Raw genomic sequence first — 16,820 nt, 5'->3', positions numbered from 1 at the left:
AATCCAGACAGACAGAGCATCCTATCACAACAGAATTACATGCCAGGACAGGACCTGGAAGACACGGAGACGAGTGTGTCCAAATTAGCAAGAATCCCCAAATTTTGCTTCGCAAATGCTGCAGCCATTACAAATTCTTCAACGCATCAGTTCAGACAGAGCATCCGCGCCCGATCTTCCTCTATCACAGCAGGATTACATGCCCGGGCCTGCAGAAGTCTGTGATCGGTGGTGTGTTCATCAGGAGTTGCAACAGTGCATTTGACCTAGGAAAGCAGGCTGTGGGGCCCTGGTCACCTGGTATTCCATGGAATCCACTGATTGGTGGGGGATGCAGAAGAGGGCATAGCTGAATGTTCTGAGAAGGGGTGGAATGGGGACTGCCAAAGCGGTGCATGATTAGCGAGCAGCGATGCAGGCTGTCTGCAGGCCCTGCGCCAAACAAGTGGCTCCTGCACTTTCTCCCAATGCAGGGAACCATAAGGGTCAGAGACAGAAAGGGGAAGGAAACCGCTGAAAGACCCCGCGCTAGCTGCAGCACCAATTGGCTCCCTTAGCTTTGTTGAGGGTGAGGCAGGCACTGAGGCTAAGACTGAGCCAGTCGCTACCCTTTTTTTTTATGGCATTTGTGCAGCATGCTGAACAATACGCATGGTCACGCATTATGTGCTAAATCTATATATTCTGATGCTTCCTGTTGCTGAAATCTGATCACCATCTCACACTTTTCCTCTTTTTTTGTATATATTTTCTCTTTTCATCTTCGCAAGATTAAAGGCGGCGTTTCCGGTCGATGATTCGAGGCAGAATCCGAGATTATAATGAGTCGCAAATGTTAGTGTGTGTGGCCATCCGCACGTCTCAACCATCTGCGCTACGCTCAGCTCCACATGGCGTTCCAGCCTTAGCCTCTCACCAGCTAGTAGTAGGGGGTTGTGATCGAAGCCCAAAGTGGCAACCATTCGCTGCATCTCTCTGCTCGCTTTGGGGGTTAAAGCAGGGCCATGATTGTCCCCCGGCCGGAATCTTATCCGGCTATGGCTCTAGTACAACTACATGCAATGCAAGAAGAGACCGATGGCCCCGCGGGGGAAGGGAAGACGTCGTGGTCACGTCCTGCGCCGGATTATATTAGACGATGGAAACACATTCGCTGTCGCCTCCGTGCCTGCCGCCCCGGCCGTTAATAGAATGCAGCATTCGGCTTTTGCATATGCTATACACCGATTAGCGGCGAAGCAACGCATCCGGGTGTTTATGGATATTAGGATATATATCTTCTTGTTTACATCGGCTGCCATCGGAATTGCGGTAAACAGTCAGGAGATTGGGAATCATCCATGTCATGCTCCATTCGTCGATCAATCAGGCTTCCTTTTTGTTAAGTGCACGCAGCATGCAAAGTGGAGTCAAAAGTTGCGTAGGAACTTGTTATCAACTGTAAAAAGGGATGAGTGAAAAAGTTGGGGGACAGATCAAGGGAACTCGCATTTTTCCTTTCTTTAACCTCGGCTTTTATTGGAAAAAAGGACGGGACAAAGAAGACACTGACTGTTGGCATCAGTCACACTAGCTCCTTTTTCTAATTACTTTCACAGATCCTCCTCTCCTTTTTAGCTTCAGTTGCTGCTCTTCCAAATGACTAACCCTCCTGGAGTTGTCGAGGGTCGCTTACACTCATTCAAAAGAAAAAAAAAAAGAAAGGAAAAATGTCCTCGTGATGCGGCGATCGATCGTTGACGATCATCAATTGCTCTTCAATCTCGTACAATTATTTTTTTTCGTTTTTCTGCTTTTGATTTCTCTGCTGTGTAGTTGCCCGATCAACCTGAAAAAGGATAAGGAAAAGAGAAGATTGCATCAGTTGGGAGCACTAGGGCAGTCTGTCACTGTCATGTGTGTAATGGCATCAGTTGTATTGACAGGAGCATCTGAAGGGAGTGCTTACCGTAGTATGATCTGGGCATATTGCACCTGAAGCACTCCGTTCGGTTGGCGTAGTTCTGCACGTTGCAGCCCAGTCTGCAGAGACGAAATTAAACACGAAGCAGCATTAGCATTTAGCAAGTAAAAGGATAGTAGACACAGACACTTGAGCAACTGCTAGTCCCTCCAGAAGGAATGCAGAGCCGACACGACAAGAAATTCCGTTTGGCAGCTCAGCATTCTTCTGGGCAGAATATTCCAGGGGACTTGAGTTGCAATTTTTTTTAACAGAAAAGGGCTCAATAATGAATGTAATCTTTTTTTTTCCCTCTCTTCATGATCGATACGATCTTCATTTAATATTTGTGCAAAGTAGGGGGGGTTTCATGCATGCATGTTGTTCACTATTTGTTCCTTGCCAAATTAAAGGTACTTGCTAGAATAATTAAGTAGCTAACTAAGTGACCCCACTAGTTAAACTGCAAGCTAGTGCTGCTGCATGCATCATGCATGCAGATATGCTGCATTCTGGCTGAGCATCAAGGGATGAGCAAGAATCATGGACGATTGTCGTCTAAAGTATATATATTTTTGTTTTAGTATAAGACCAAGCTAAGATCGATCGAGGCGTCACCTTGGGCAGATCCAGTCGCCGGGCTTCATCCCGGCCTGGCCGGCGACGGTGAACCCCCACCCCTGGGCGACGGCGGCGGCCGCCTCGTTCTTGGCGGCGGAGCACTTGAAGCAGCTGCCACGGGAGGCGTAGTTGTGGACGCCGCAGCGGCAGCAGTACCAGTCGCCGGGCTTGACGTCCCAGTCGCCGCCCAGCGCGGCGTAGTCCGTCCGCTCGCCGCCCAGCTTGGCCTCGCCGCAGCGCTGGCACGCGTCGCGCTTGCAGAAGTTGACGTACTGGCACGACCGGCAGCTCCAGTCGCCGGGCTTCCTGCTCGCCACCATGTTCATCTTCTCCATTTGCCTTGCCTTGCTTTTCTCTTCTCTGTTCCTACCAAAGAAAGTTTGTATCTTCCTAGCTAGCTATTCTTCTCTTCTCTTTGTTGAATTGTCTGGCGACAATCTAATTGTATCTAGCTACCTATGCGTCGATCGATCGATGCCGATCGGGAGAGAGCGAGCGAGCTCTGCTGCTGAGCTAACTGAGCTCGCTTCTTGCTCTTGACGAGTGGATGGAAGGCTCGTTGTTGCTTGGTTTGAAGAGGGAGGAGGCGCGCCCTGGCTTTTATATAGGGTTTGGTGCAGTTGGGAGGCGAGGCAAAGTTGGTAGGGGGACCCAAAGAAGCTAGCTAGAGCTGCTGCTGCATGATGTGCTGTGTGAGCGCTAGCTCTGTCTGCTGTCTGGCTCATCATGCATCGCTTTTCAGTTATACTGTTACACTGTGTCATGTAACTGGGGAATCTCCACGATTGATGGGGACCTATATGCGTTAGTTCTCGGCATGCAGGAGATCGAGATGGAGCTGGGGCGTGATGAGCTAGGGACCAAATGCCACCTGCCTCCTCCAGTTCCCAACTTCATCAGGCAATGCTGCCCCTCTGCTAGTGTCTGAGATCGATGTATCTCAAAGCATCCTGGGACCAGTGTGCATCCATCCATGTCGCCATGGGTACTGATCACATTTTTGACTTTTGAGTGGTGCGTATTTGCTCGGCGTTCATGTTTAGTTTCACAAGAGTACACTACCAACCTTTTTCTTTGTTTTGTCTCTGAAGTTATTTGCATGAAAAAATTGGACGAAACTAAAAGGTACATTTTTTGTTAGGAAAAAAATATTATGGTCATCTACTCATCTAGCTAGTGGTTTCACCAAATTTTCATTCTTTTTAGTTATTTCTTCTTTATTTGTAACTTAAGCGTAAGGCTACGAGTCCACCACCCATTAGGATTAAAAATTCTGATTCCCACGATTTATTTATCTAAAGAAAATTTGTGAGGTCATGACATATTTAAACCAAAGAAGGCAAAATAAATGCTGCTAAAATGAGACTCCAACCATTTAACATATCTTTAGGGTATTATAGTGTATGAGAATGGCCGATGTTGATGCTGTTAGTTTCTTCAATTAATTTATATTATGAAGCACTAATTTCGAAGAAAGCAACTCCTTTTAGGTGTTCCTTTACATTTCAGAAATTTGCCTACTATCAATTTCATTTTTCTATGTGTTCTCTAATTTGTTTCTGCCTCTAGTACGAAACATGTATACATGGCTGAGGTCAAACTAAATTAGTATAATATTTTTGCTGGAAACTATATATTTTTCCATATGTGAGTGTAACATAATAATAGAAAATGAGATGCGCGGGAATTAACCACTGTGAGAAGCAAGCACATGTGGAACTTCATCTTGGACTGTTTTAATCCTTGTTCCGCGATTTACACACACGCTAGTATTTTCAGCGGAATGTTGTCGAGGTATGATAGGGGCATACTCAAGGGGTGCATGAGTGTGATGTGTGCGTCACCTTGTGACCTGAAAAAAAAAAGAAGCAGCAAGATCGTACGTACTTTTGAACTAGATTAGTTGAAGGAAAGAGAGGAAGAGAAGCATGTATATACATGGCTGAGGTTTATATATTTTTTCCATCTGTGAATGTAACATAATAGCAGAAAATGATATGCATGTGGAATTAACCACTGTGAGAAGCACGTGCATGGGAACTTTCATCTTGTACTATTTTAAACCCTAGTTCCCAGGGCCAGGGTTTACACTTTACACACACATACACACGCTAGTATTTCAGCGGAGTATTGTCGAGGTATGATAGGGGCATACTCAAGGGGTGCATGAGTGTGATGTGCGTGCGTCACCTTGTGACCTGAAAAAAAGAAGAAGCAAAAGATCGTAAATACTTTTGAACTAGATTAGTTGAAGGGGAGAGGAAGAAAAGCTAGTTAGGCTGTGAACGTGTTCCACACTGCACGGCCAGCGTCAGTACAATACGCGACTGGAATAGCAAATCGGGAAGGCGGAACGACAACGAGGTCCAGTGATGAGGAGGTGGCGCGGCCGGGTATAGTAGTAGTAGGTCAAATACCCTAGCCATTAGGACACATTATTTCTCAAATCCTTCCCATTTCCTAGCTAGTTAGTTGTCCCCTAGTACGTCAGCCCATACGCAAGCAGTTATATTTTATATCACGCTATTATTAAGTAAAATATTCATCATCGTTCAAAAGTGAGATACGCTCCACAGACCTTATTGTTCCTGTTTATCCGTGGGACCGGGGTTAACCACATAATAAGTATATCAATGACCAAAAAAGCTAAGGTTTTTCCCCATGTGTGCAATTAACCTATCCCGATAACTTTGTTATTGCCAGTGTCATGCGGCATTAATGTATACACAGATACTGATGCACGCGTGCGCGCGCAATGTGTGGAGCATGCGGTCAACTAGCTAATTGCTGAGTGACACATGTAAAACATGCACTGGGAGCTAAAATATCCAAAGATGTATCTTTTCTGTATGAACTAGCATATGGTCCAAAGATAGATAATAAGGTAAAAGACTACCCTAGACCACCAAAATAACCTGAGATAAATGAACTGCACAGGAGTAGCTTATTTCAGATTATTTTGATGGTCCAGGCTGGGTTATGTACTTAGGGTCCGTTCGTTTCCGGGGTCTAAAGCCCGAAACATCTAAAGTTTAGAGGCTTGGCACCGAACCGGCCTCTAATCGCGCGAGTGTCCTTCCTTTAGAGGCCGCGATTCTTTAGAGGGAGCGAGCACTCTAAAGTTTTTTAGAGCCCTCTAAGGGGAAACGAATACACACTTAGACCATAAACTGGATTGTATAATCTAGGAGGCAAACAAATAGATCCTATATTATCATCTCTTGCTGATGGATTATGTGTAGCACATGAACGTCTTTTCTATATCGCGTCGCAGCAAAATACAGTGTATATTTGTTTTTAAAGTAAATGTGTTGCTCACCTTTTCTCTACAGCTAAATTAATTTCCTCTAGACTAGCAGTGGATTTCAAACAAATTCTTGTCAAGTAATCGACTCAACTATATATCTTTACCTATTACTAAAGCACGCAACTTTTCCATTAGAAATTTTAGTTTGATCGAACACGTATCACTGACGGGTGGATCTGAAGCGTATATACGAGAATTGAACAACTATATTATATATTGTAATCTAAATGGAATCGAATACAATAAGAACATGAAAACACGATAAAATCTGTGTCGATGAAAACCCATCGCAAAAAAAAAATCTGATCCGTATGGGTCTTCTACCGTGGCAATACACGGATATATTGGCTAGTATACAATAATGTACCCAATGCCAGCATTATTTCTGAGGGCATGCAGCTAGCTATGGCAAGTACAATTATGAGTAGGCCAGCAGGGCCGACAGAGATGTCGTATAACACATGTGGTATGCAGTATACATCTGATGCTCTGATCCTGAGACGAGATGAGCCCCCCAAATTATACCCTGGCGGGGGCTTTACGTGATTCCGATCGTGAAAGGCCCGGGCCTGCTGCTATCCGAGCTAGCTAGCTGATCGTGCAGAAAAGCTAGGCGAAGAGGATCCGATCGCTATTGGCTATTGCGCAGTGTCACAATGTATGTTGTAATGAGGGAAAAGGCTGGCTGGCTAGGAAGCTAAGACTAGACTATGCAAGGCAGGTCTTATGTGGGGGTTGCATATTCTCTCTGTATAGCTACCCACAATCATGCAGAGGCCCATCCCCAAGGTAGATGCCCCCTCCATCATGTAATGTCCACACAAATCCCTCGTGCATCTACGCGATCTGTATCTTTATATATATATATATACCACTGTGTGTATGTCCGTATACTTATTTATTCAAAAGCACCCATATTTTTTAAATATATTATAATTATACCTTAATACTAGTATATAAAAATTAGTATATTCACATGGTCACATCCCCAATGTATATGCTATTATAAATGTTCTAGTATGATCATATACTTCACGTACACGCTAATCATTGGGTCAGATACGTCCTACGTCATGAGATATATATACGTGAGTAGCTACGAGTGCGTGTTGAACATATATATGAGTATTGCCACCTTGTAAGTGTAGTACGTATCATTCGTGTCACTTTACATGTCTTTAATTATTAATCCCTTTCTGTTTTTTACGACAACCATATGTTTCTCTCTATTGGACCGGCTGGCATACCTTGAGACTATCGGAGATCGATGAAGTCATCACGGGCGTTGTGTACCCATGGAGTCAGATATTCAAACCTGGGTGAGCAATAATGTTATGAACAATGAATCAAAGCGGCCTACTCTAACCAAATCTATCTCAGCCTGCATAACACACATCACGCACATCTTCAGGTAATAATGCATCAGTTCTGATCATTGAGCTGTCGACCGATCAGAGACGGTCAAGATAGCGGGAATGCATTAGCAACAGCTAGCACAGAGAAATAAAGCCCGCCGACATAATTCCACGACGACGACGATGGCGCGCATGGAGAGAGGGGATCCTTTCCATGTGAGCCCTATAGCTAGTTGTGTGCAGACGGACGGCCTGCCTCCTGCCTGCCTGTGCAGTTCTGGTACGTCTAGATAGCATTGGATCATGTCACTAGCTCGCCCGTTCGCCGGCCGGTGCAGGCCAATTGGCATCTCGGCATGTCACCATGCTGCGCGTACGTGTCATGGAGAATCAAATCTTTCCGCTGCGCCTGTCGGAAGGACGGCGATGGATCGGCCCGGCCCCCATTATTGATCGTTTCTGATCTCGAGCTAGCTATAGCCGATCGATCCCTCCGCGCTCACTCCTAATAATTTTAAAGCTCAAGCCCCGGCCCAGCGCTGCCACCACTACTTCTTCGAGCTTGATTTCGACTTCGAATTATTCACCGCCCATGTGTGCAATGCTATCCCTGTCTGGATTCCTGCCACATGTATGAGGGTTGAATGAAAAAAAATCTGGGTGAGGTGACGGGAACACAAACCATGCATTGAAACTATACCGGGGGGCAGAGGTGTTGATGTAGGATTGGAGAGTGGAGACCCATCTCGCTCGCTCACGGTGGTGATTCCTTCTGAGATTGGACATGCATATTGGAAACAAGAACATTAAGGAGATGGAATACTTAAAACACTTATATAAGTACATACATCACTGTGCTCACTTTAAATCTGACTCTCTCCGGCCAGTCAACCTCACTTTACGTGAGAAACTGGAAAAATAGTCGTGAGTAGTATAAACTCACCTAATAGAGTCGGTGCCTCCAAGAAAATTAAGAGGAAAATCTCCCTTTTTATATTTCTCTTTTTTCCACCTGGCCACGAGCTCCTCTCAGGCAAGAATGGAAGGCAGGCTGGAGAAGGAAGAAGACGCGAAATGGTTATATACTGTGTCATTTCTGCTGGCGGGTGCTTAGGTGGCCCCCAGAGGAAATGGTGCCCAGTACTGCTTAAGTGGCCCGCCAGCAAAGATGGATCAGTGCTCGCGGTCCGTAAGCGGCCGGCCATCTGCTCATCTATGTTGGCGGTGGCCAAAACCAACCACTAGCATCCAAATGGGAGGCGCTAGCAGAAACCGTATTTGTACTTGTGCGTATCACGCATGGAATTTTGAAGTACCATATGTATTTTGTTACCAAAGTTACCACGCATTATAGAGTTATAATTCCAAAATGAGAACCCAAATTTCATACTCCCTAAATTTCAATTTGAATTCAAATTTTAAATTTCAAAATTCCAAATTTTGAAAGAGAATTTAATGTATGTCTTCTATTATTTGACAAGTGCATTTGATGTCTCCTGTACCAAATATATGCCTCCCTTCAATAACTAGCTACTCCCACCGTTTCAAATTGTAAGTTATTCTAGTTTTACCATAGGCCAAACTTCTCTAATTTTGATCAAGTTTTAATTATAGAGAAATAGATAAATATCTACAAGGACATAAAACTGCTTTCATTAGATACAATATGTAATATATATTTTTGGCTGTGAATTTTTTTGATATTTTAGATGTTAATGGATTTTTTAAATAAATTTTATCAATATTTGATAAGTTTGACTACTAGAACAAATCTAAAACGACTTATAATAATCTGGAACGAAGGGAGTGACACTACTAAAAAAGAGTTTTTAGGGGTGAGTAAAAATGTATTTTTATGGGTGGGTGCGGTACCCGCCCCTAGTTCTCGCAGCTAAAAATACGATTTTTAGAGGTGGGTAACGCACCCGCTCCTGAAAATGATTTGTTGGGGCGGGTCACGACGTGACCCGCCCCTGGAAATCGATTTTTAGGGGCAGATCATGCCATAATCGCCCCTAAAAATCGATTTTCAGAAAATAAAAAATAAAAAATAAAAAATAGTAAAATAAAAATTAAAAAAATACTGTAGCCAACCACCCACCACCACAAGCTCCTGTACTATTGAGTTATAATTTTTTTGATGAAATATGCATACTTGCATCACCTAGGGTTCAAACCGCATACCTCAAGCCTCGCGTGTAACTTCCTCTCCACCACAATACACAGTCACTTGTGACTCTATGGAGCATACTATTCTTTTATATTAACTCTAAAATTGATACGTAGGGTCGGGTGACTGTTATCGCCATAATTTAGACAGGCTGGAAGTGGGCCGTGGAGCAAGATGGATTTGAAGGATAATTATAATGGGCTTACGAATCGGATCCTGTGTAGATGTTTTGGGCCCAAGGAGGCCGTGTACATAGATAGGTATGTTTAAACAGTTTAGATAGAGATAGTTAAGATTTGTGACGTGTTTGGTTAGGGTTGGTTAGGAAAGGAAAGTCTACCGACTATAAATATGTATCATTGGTAAACGATAAGAAGAAGCAATCATTCATCAACAACTCTCGGCGCATCGCCTCCCCTGTTCTAGGGTTCTTCGGGTAAGTGCCGTGCAGCCCCGATCATGCTCTACGTGATCGGGGCAGCGTCATCCTTGCTTATTTATTTTGTGTGTTTCTCGTTCTGAAGCATTGTTGATGGTGAGTAGCACTAATTATCTTGACGCGCATAGAGTAACGATAGCTTTTCATGTTTAATCGTGTTTTGCTTGTTACCTATGAACGTTCAGCGATCATCGTGCCCGAGCTCGGGTGCAAGGGCTGTGTGGCAGAACCAACCTGAATTATACCGACTCAAGTACGCGAGTCCTCACTGGAGGGCTACCTCATACTTCAAACGGTATAATACTATTGGTTTGTCGGGTAACGTCCCGATAAACCACCGAACTCAGGATCCAACAAGGTACCTCACACGAAGGTGAGTCCAGAGATATAATGCCAATACATTTTACACCACAGGCAGTTATATTACAAAAATTTACAAAGCATCATTAGCTCTCATTAAAGAGAGATTATTACAAAACAGGTTTAAGTTTGAATTTAAAGCAGCGGAGTTTGAAAAGCGTAAACATTATACACGTCTTTATTACAGATGTCATGCTAGCCCTGGCATGACATCACTCGGCGGATTCTGTGTTGGCCGGGGACGGATCCCATTCCACGGACCAACCATCAGGCAAAGGGTAAGGCCACGGTGTAATGAATGCTGGCTCATCAGTGGGATTACCTGAGGTAAATCAACAAAAGCAAGGCTGAGTATACTAATACTCAGCAAGGCTTACCCGGAATTGGGTATACCTTAGCCCATAACTAGACTTATGCAGGCTTTTCAGGTTTTGGGTAAGGTTTTCAGCTGAAAAGCAACAAAGAGTAGATCCTTAATTTCAACTTTTAGCTTTCAGGTTCTAGTTGATTAACCATTCTAGGTAAGCACCTATAACTATTCAAACATGGTAGAATCTTTATTCAAACATCATTTTTGATAATCACATAATTACTCTTGTTACTCTATGTGATAAAAGGGATAAGCAGTCTCATACATCGTGAGAGGCGGACGATTCTGAATCGAGATTCAACCCTTGCAAGGTAAACCTAACACACACGCTTGGAACACCACAGGGTCGTTCCGAAGCAACCGTTTACCTTTCATTCCGACTCGTGGATCAGATCCACCACAAGCGACTGCAGGTCATACGCACTTCCAAAGTGCAGGACGTACGTCTGTAGCGCGACTACAAAACCCGTACTCCTGGTTGCCCAGCAACACATATGCCTACACGTCGAACAAAGTAACCAAAAGAAGCAAATACATGTGGTGGGGGGTATGTCCACTCCTCGGGCCGATCGGTTACTAGGCTTACCGCTTACCATATTTCACGGTATGTGGCTAGTACTTTCAAACGCTTAACCACCGCTACCACACACTGCGACCTTATTAAATTCATCAAAACAGACGGGGTATCATCTTGACCATGATACCTCATAAAACTCCCGTCCGTCATCCTTATAATGATAACAGGAATGTAAACATCACAATTCCTATATCGCGCGAGTGACAGGAAATCACTCGACTTCTACCGGTCCTATAAGCAGAGCAGCTATTCGGACTCAAGTTCTAGTGTTCAATACATAGGTTCCTAGAATTATGCAACTAAGGTTTACAAACAACTCCTAAGAACTTAATGCATAAAGATATACATAAATAGTATAGGTTGCAGTGTAATAAAGTAGGGGTTATGTCCGGGGCTTGCCTTCGTTGGTAGGGTTGGGGTTAGTCAAACTATTTTCTTCCGAACCTTGGTTCGGGGCTTCAGAGAAATCCGCGACGAGATTCCCGGGGTCTTCAGAATAAACTTCTTCTTGTTCCGGGATCAGCTGATAATCCCCGTCGGCGAGAGTGGTCGATTCTACATGATATGCAAAATGAAGTTTAATGGATGCATACATTTGTATTTCACTTCACGATAAAGTTGCAATTCCATGTAAAGGATGTTATATTTTGATAGATAACTTAGTTACCCTGTACTGGGCAATCATTTATCGAGTATTATATGTTTCATCTAAATCCATTTAAACAACAGGGTGAATTACATTAATTAACTAACTAGTAGCATGAAACAACAAATGGGGTGGTTCTTAATATTTATATTAAAGAGCTTTATAAATTAACTTCACTAATTATTTATATGAACTTTAAGTTACTATTACATTATAAATCAATTATATTATATCCAATTTATTTAACATCTAATTCTTAGTTGAAAACTTAATAATATGTTGCAATAATACAAAACAGAACCATAACATATTTTCATGCATAACAATTTTATTTATGAATTACCTTTAAATTTAAGTTTGAAATTTATAACTCAAGTTATATTAGGTTTCTGTTTCTCAAATTTTTATCTAAAATTACACCTGTTGTAACAAAGCTAAGATAAATTTTTCAGCCCTAAATATGAAGGGACACATTTGGAATTAAATTAAGTAACTTTTATCAACATATAACAAAAAGTACTCGAACCCTAAGCAAATGAACAGTAAAGTACTCGAACTTTTTACACAGAGCTATACATAGCACCTACAATCTGTGATCCAAATTTCAGCTTTAACACATGTCTACAACATGAGATACAATTAAAACACTTATTTTCTAATATTTAATCTACATCAGAAAATATACACCTACTGCTCAAACTTCCTAAACAAAAGTAGTCGAATTTGACTTAAGGATTCCAACAAAATTTAGTTTGCATTTTTATGATTTTTCCTCGAATAGATACAGAATTTCTAAGTTGACAGCCAAATTTACACAAAGGGATCCTTGGTTACTATTTCTCTGAGTCTATTCCTTTGCACAAAACCCCCTGAAGTTCTATTTCTTCTAACCCGAAGCCCTTGGTCTGGGAACCGAGACAGAGCAAGGTGAGGCGGCCATGTTCCAGCGACGGCGGTCACCGGCGGCGAGGTCCAAGTGCAGGAATCGGGTCCGGAGCTTACTGTGGTCTCGATGCGCTACGTGTCGTGGACGGGGATGGCCGGAACAGTGGTGTTCGACTTGAGCCCGAAGTGACGGCGGAGGGGTCACCGTCGACTGCGGAGCTCCGGTGGCGAATGTCGGCAAGTAACCTGCGCACGAGCACCAGTGAGTCGTGGGGAACGTGTACGTGCCATCAATTGGATGAAATCATGCTGGATCGAGGGAATTCGACGGAGACCGATGCGGCGGCGGCGAGGAAGAACGCCGGCGAGCGTCGAGAAGGCACTGTGATGCACCAGAGGGTCAATGAATGGGTCGTACAGCTTCAGGGTGATGATGTGGTGCTGTTTATGGTGATGTGGTGGTTCGGGACTGCTTGAGTGGTGCTGCCCACGGTGAGGCCGAGGGCGGCGGCGGATGGTGATCGTCGGCGACGAGTTTTCAATGGAAATTGGAGGGCCACGAGTGGTCGAGGAGCACCAGGGGACTACGGGAAAGCTTGTGCCGGTGTTGGTTGAGGCGGAGGAGGTCCGGTGTGGGCTGCCCACGGGCGTGCCGTGCGCGGCCGGAGTGGAAGGGGACGGTGGCGGCGGAATGCAGCTCGGGTACTGGAAATTAGGCTCTGGAAGTAACAGAATAGGCCGTGTGTGTTGAAGTGGTGCTGTTGCGCGCGAAAGGGAGAAGGTTAAGGCTCTGAGGTGAGCGTTCCACGGCAGCGAGGAGGTGGCGACCGGAGGAAGCTCGGGGATGTCGTGGCGCGCGCGCGTGCGGCCAGGAAAGGAGAGGGAAACGGCCGGAATGGAGGGGAGATGACGCGTGGATGTGTGCTGCAGCTGGTGGTGGCGCTCGGGAAGCTGTGCCGGCGGTGAACGGCGGCGACAGGAGCAGAGCAGAAGGGGGAAGCGGCGCGGTCAGAGGAGGAAGAAGCAGACTGGAGTCAGAAGGACTAGTCTGTGATTTCCAAAAACTCCAGGGACTCCTCTGTAAACTAAAATTTTCCCATTGATACAAAATCCTAATGAGAAAAATGTCTAAAGCAAAGTTGTAGAGAATTTCAAATCCTACAAGAATGCTTTAGAGCTCGAGTTCAAAATCTCAAAGGGTACTATTTTATTTTGAACTTTTGAACACAACTTAAATTATAAACTTTATGTGTTAATTTAAACAAAATACTCTAATGTTTGGGGTCTCTTGGTAAGTTTTTTCTGCAGTAATCATGACTAGCTCTTTTTACACTTTAGTCCTTAGGTAAAACTAAGTTTTACTTTTATCTTTTTACCATTTCACATGTAAGTCCTTATATCTTTGTATTAATTACATAAAGGTCCTTAATTTCATATAAAGTCTATTCCCCTTAGGTTTATTTAACTTTTGCTCTTTTCTTTTCTATGGCCCTCTGAAATTTGACACTTAAGAACATTTTTACACACTTGCACATAAGAATTTATAAAACTCATAATTTACAAATATACCCTTATTGCATTGTACAACTTGTATACACTATAACCTGCTTACATATAATACACCCAAACTTAGTATCTAGTTGTCTAACTACCTGGATATTACAGGCTGCATCTTGCTTAGTTCTTGTTTAGTAGATCCAATCTGTTGTAGGTAGTCTCTGGTTGTTAAAGATTTAGTTTAATATCTGCATAATTAGGCCCTACAAACGAGTTGAAAGTTTCGGCAGTACGATTGATATCTGGTAATAGCTTAAAAGGAGATTGTTCCGGAAATTGGCTTTTTTGTTGGTTTTTAGGCCTCTGTTTAGGTTGTTTCCGTCGTTACCTTTGGTATTTGTTAGGCTCAATCACGTGTAGGATTATCCGATTATGCAGTGAAAGCTTTAACCATCGTAGATTGGATTAGCTTAAGATTTACAAAGCAATATTGACATTATCATTGGATGAATTCGCTTTATTTATAGATCCGATCCGGTACTGAACACAATCGGCTCTTTATAGCCGATACCGGGAATCCTCTAATGAGCCGATTACGGCTTGGACTAATGTTTACACATGTCTGTGCATGCAGGAGACTAATACATAACACTTTCCTGATCAGGTACAAGGTCAGGTGGCACGCCTAGCGCCTCCGAAGCCAGGGCGTGTGCCGGATCCTGGGCCGTTGACCGAGGGACTGGGGCTCACCAGCAGTCCCGGAAGCCTCCCAGTTCCTCGTGTTGCCTGTCGCTGCTCGCCGGCAGGTTTTGACCGACAACAGTGACGCCATCACCCGCCTCTAGAAATCCGTTTCTAGGGGCGGGTGACGCTACCACCCGTCCCTAAAAATATTTTTCAATTTTAGTCCAAAAATTTATTTAAATCTTTCCATATAGCAAAATAAATAAAAAAGTGAAACTTCTACCCTATGGTTATTGTGAACTATAGATAAAAAAATATGCCAAATATATTTTAGTGTATTAAAAGGTTAAAATTGTTGAAACCTCAAAGTATGACTTGAGTCGTACGAGATACTTATGTAGTCGTAGCCATATGCAGATTCATAATATTTTTTTGGACCACTAAATGATCTTAATGAAAAATTTATCAACTATAAAGTTTTAGATCTCATCATTCTCTATAATTTTGATATAAAGTTTGACTTCATCTGAAATTATATGAAAAATTTATAAATTTTTTATGTGAAACCATTTTTAGGGACGGGTCATGGCATCATCCGCCCTTAAAAATGCATTTTTAGGGATGGGTGACGCCATCATCTGCCCCTAGAAATGCTATTTTTCGATGCGGGTGATGGCGTCACCCGCCCCTAAAAATGCTTTTCTAGGAGCGGGTCGGATTCTACAGTAACCGCGCTCCATTTGTAGGAGCGGGTTAGCTTTTGACCCGTTCTTAGAAAAAAATAGGGCATCCTGCAAATCATTTTTGTAGTAGTATGATGATACTAGTATCTGTAAGGAAAAAATTCGGTTTACACTCTTAAACTGTAAGAATCCGATTTTCAACCTTAAGCTACAAAACCGGCTAAGAGAGGCCATCCAACTATTAAAACCGGACAAATTTGGTCCTTAGGTGGTTTCGAATATGGTTTTCCATTTTGTAAAAATTAAATATATTCAAATTTGAACTAATAATTCATTTCAAATCCAAAAAATACAAAATGAGTATCAAATTTTTTCTAAAAATATAACCTATCTATATACTTATCAGTTATTCGGATTATTTTTATGTTCATAGTATTTGGTTGCTTGTAGTTATGCCTATTTTTAAATAAATAAGATTCAAATAAAGTAATAATAGATAGGTTACATTTTTAGAAAAATTTTGGGTACTAGTTTTATATTTTTTTGATTTAAAATGAATTAGTTTTGATTTTTAAGATCTAATTAGTATTTTTTATTTTTTTAAAAAATTACAAAACAACCTTCGAAACCACCCCATGGACCAAGTTTGCTCAGTTTCAACAGTTGAATGGCCTCTCTTATCCGGTTTTGTAGTTTAAGGTTGAAAATCGGACTTTTAATATTTTTTAAATGATGTAAACCGGACTTTTCCCTATCTGTAATATGCTCTGTAATAAAAACTTGACAGATTAATACTTTCTCTTATTCAAATATATGGCATAGATACGGTTCACAAGGTGAAAGTTTGACTATCATTTTTATGTATGTCATTCCAAATAAATATAATTATATTGTGAAAGTAGTTTTACTAATCACCTACAAACATGTATATTACATTTTAATCTACGTTATTCTTTAGATATATATTGATGGTCGAAAGTTACTTTTTTTTACGCGAATACTCTTGAAACCATGTGGTTTGAATAGCATTGTAATACGGCTACCACAATAGCCCCATTCATCAATTAGTTATTGTTACTTGGTAAACTTATTATTTGATACATTTTATCATAAATTCCTTGTTCCGACATTGACCGACAAAGTTAGTATTAGAGACATAATTTGATTTCTATATGTTTTGGGTGATCACGTTTGAATGCATGTTGTAGTCATAGGCGTCTAGTTGCAGGCACGCCGCTGTCTTTGACGTCCCTGACTTCATTTCTCAGGTGTCTTTTAGAGATG

At 42.4% G+C, this 16,820-nt stretch overlaps 1 protein-coding gene across 1 annotated transcript; it reads right to left on the bottom strand.

Annotated features, from left to right (window-relative positions):
• Positions 1–1,490: 1,490 nt before the first annotated feature.
• Positions 1,491–3,148, bottom strand: LOC112894332 (zinc finger Ran-binding domain-containing protein 2-like). The gene is made up of 3 exons (XM_025962000.1): positions 2,561–3,148; positions 1,949–2,022; positions 1,491–1,828 (listed from the first exon to the last, which is right to left on the bottom strand). The coding sequence occupies exons 1-3, from the start codon at positions 2,896–2,898 to the stop codon at positions 1,824–1,826; spliced, it is 417 nt and encodes a 138-aa protein (XP_025817785.1). The 5' UTR covers positions 2,899–3,148; the 3' UTR covers positions 1,491–1,823.
• Positions 3,149–16,820: the final 13,672 nt, after the last annotated feature.

This window comes from Panicum hallii, chromosome 5 (assembly GCF_002211085.1).
Source record: "Panicum hallii strain FIL2 chromosome 5, PHallii_v3.1, whole genome shotgun sequence".
NCBI classification, from domain to species: domain Eukaryota; kingdom Viridiplantae; phylum Streptophyta; class Magnoliopsida; order Poales; family Poaceae; genus Panicum; species Panicum hallii.
The sequence above is the reverse complement of the archived record's forward strand: the minus strand, read 5'-3'. Positions and strand labels throughout refer to the sequence as shown.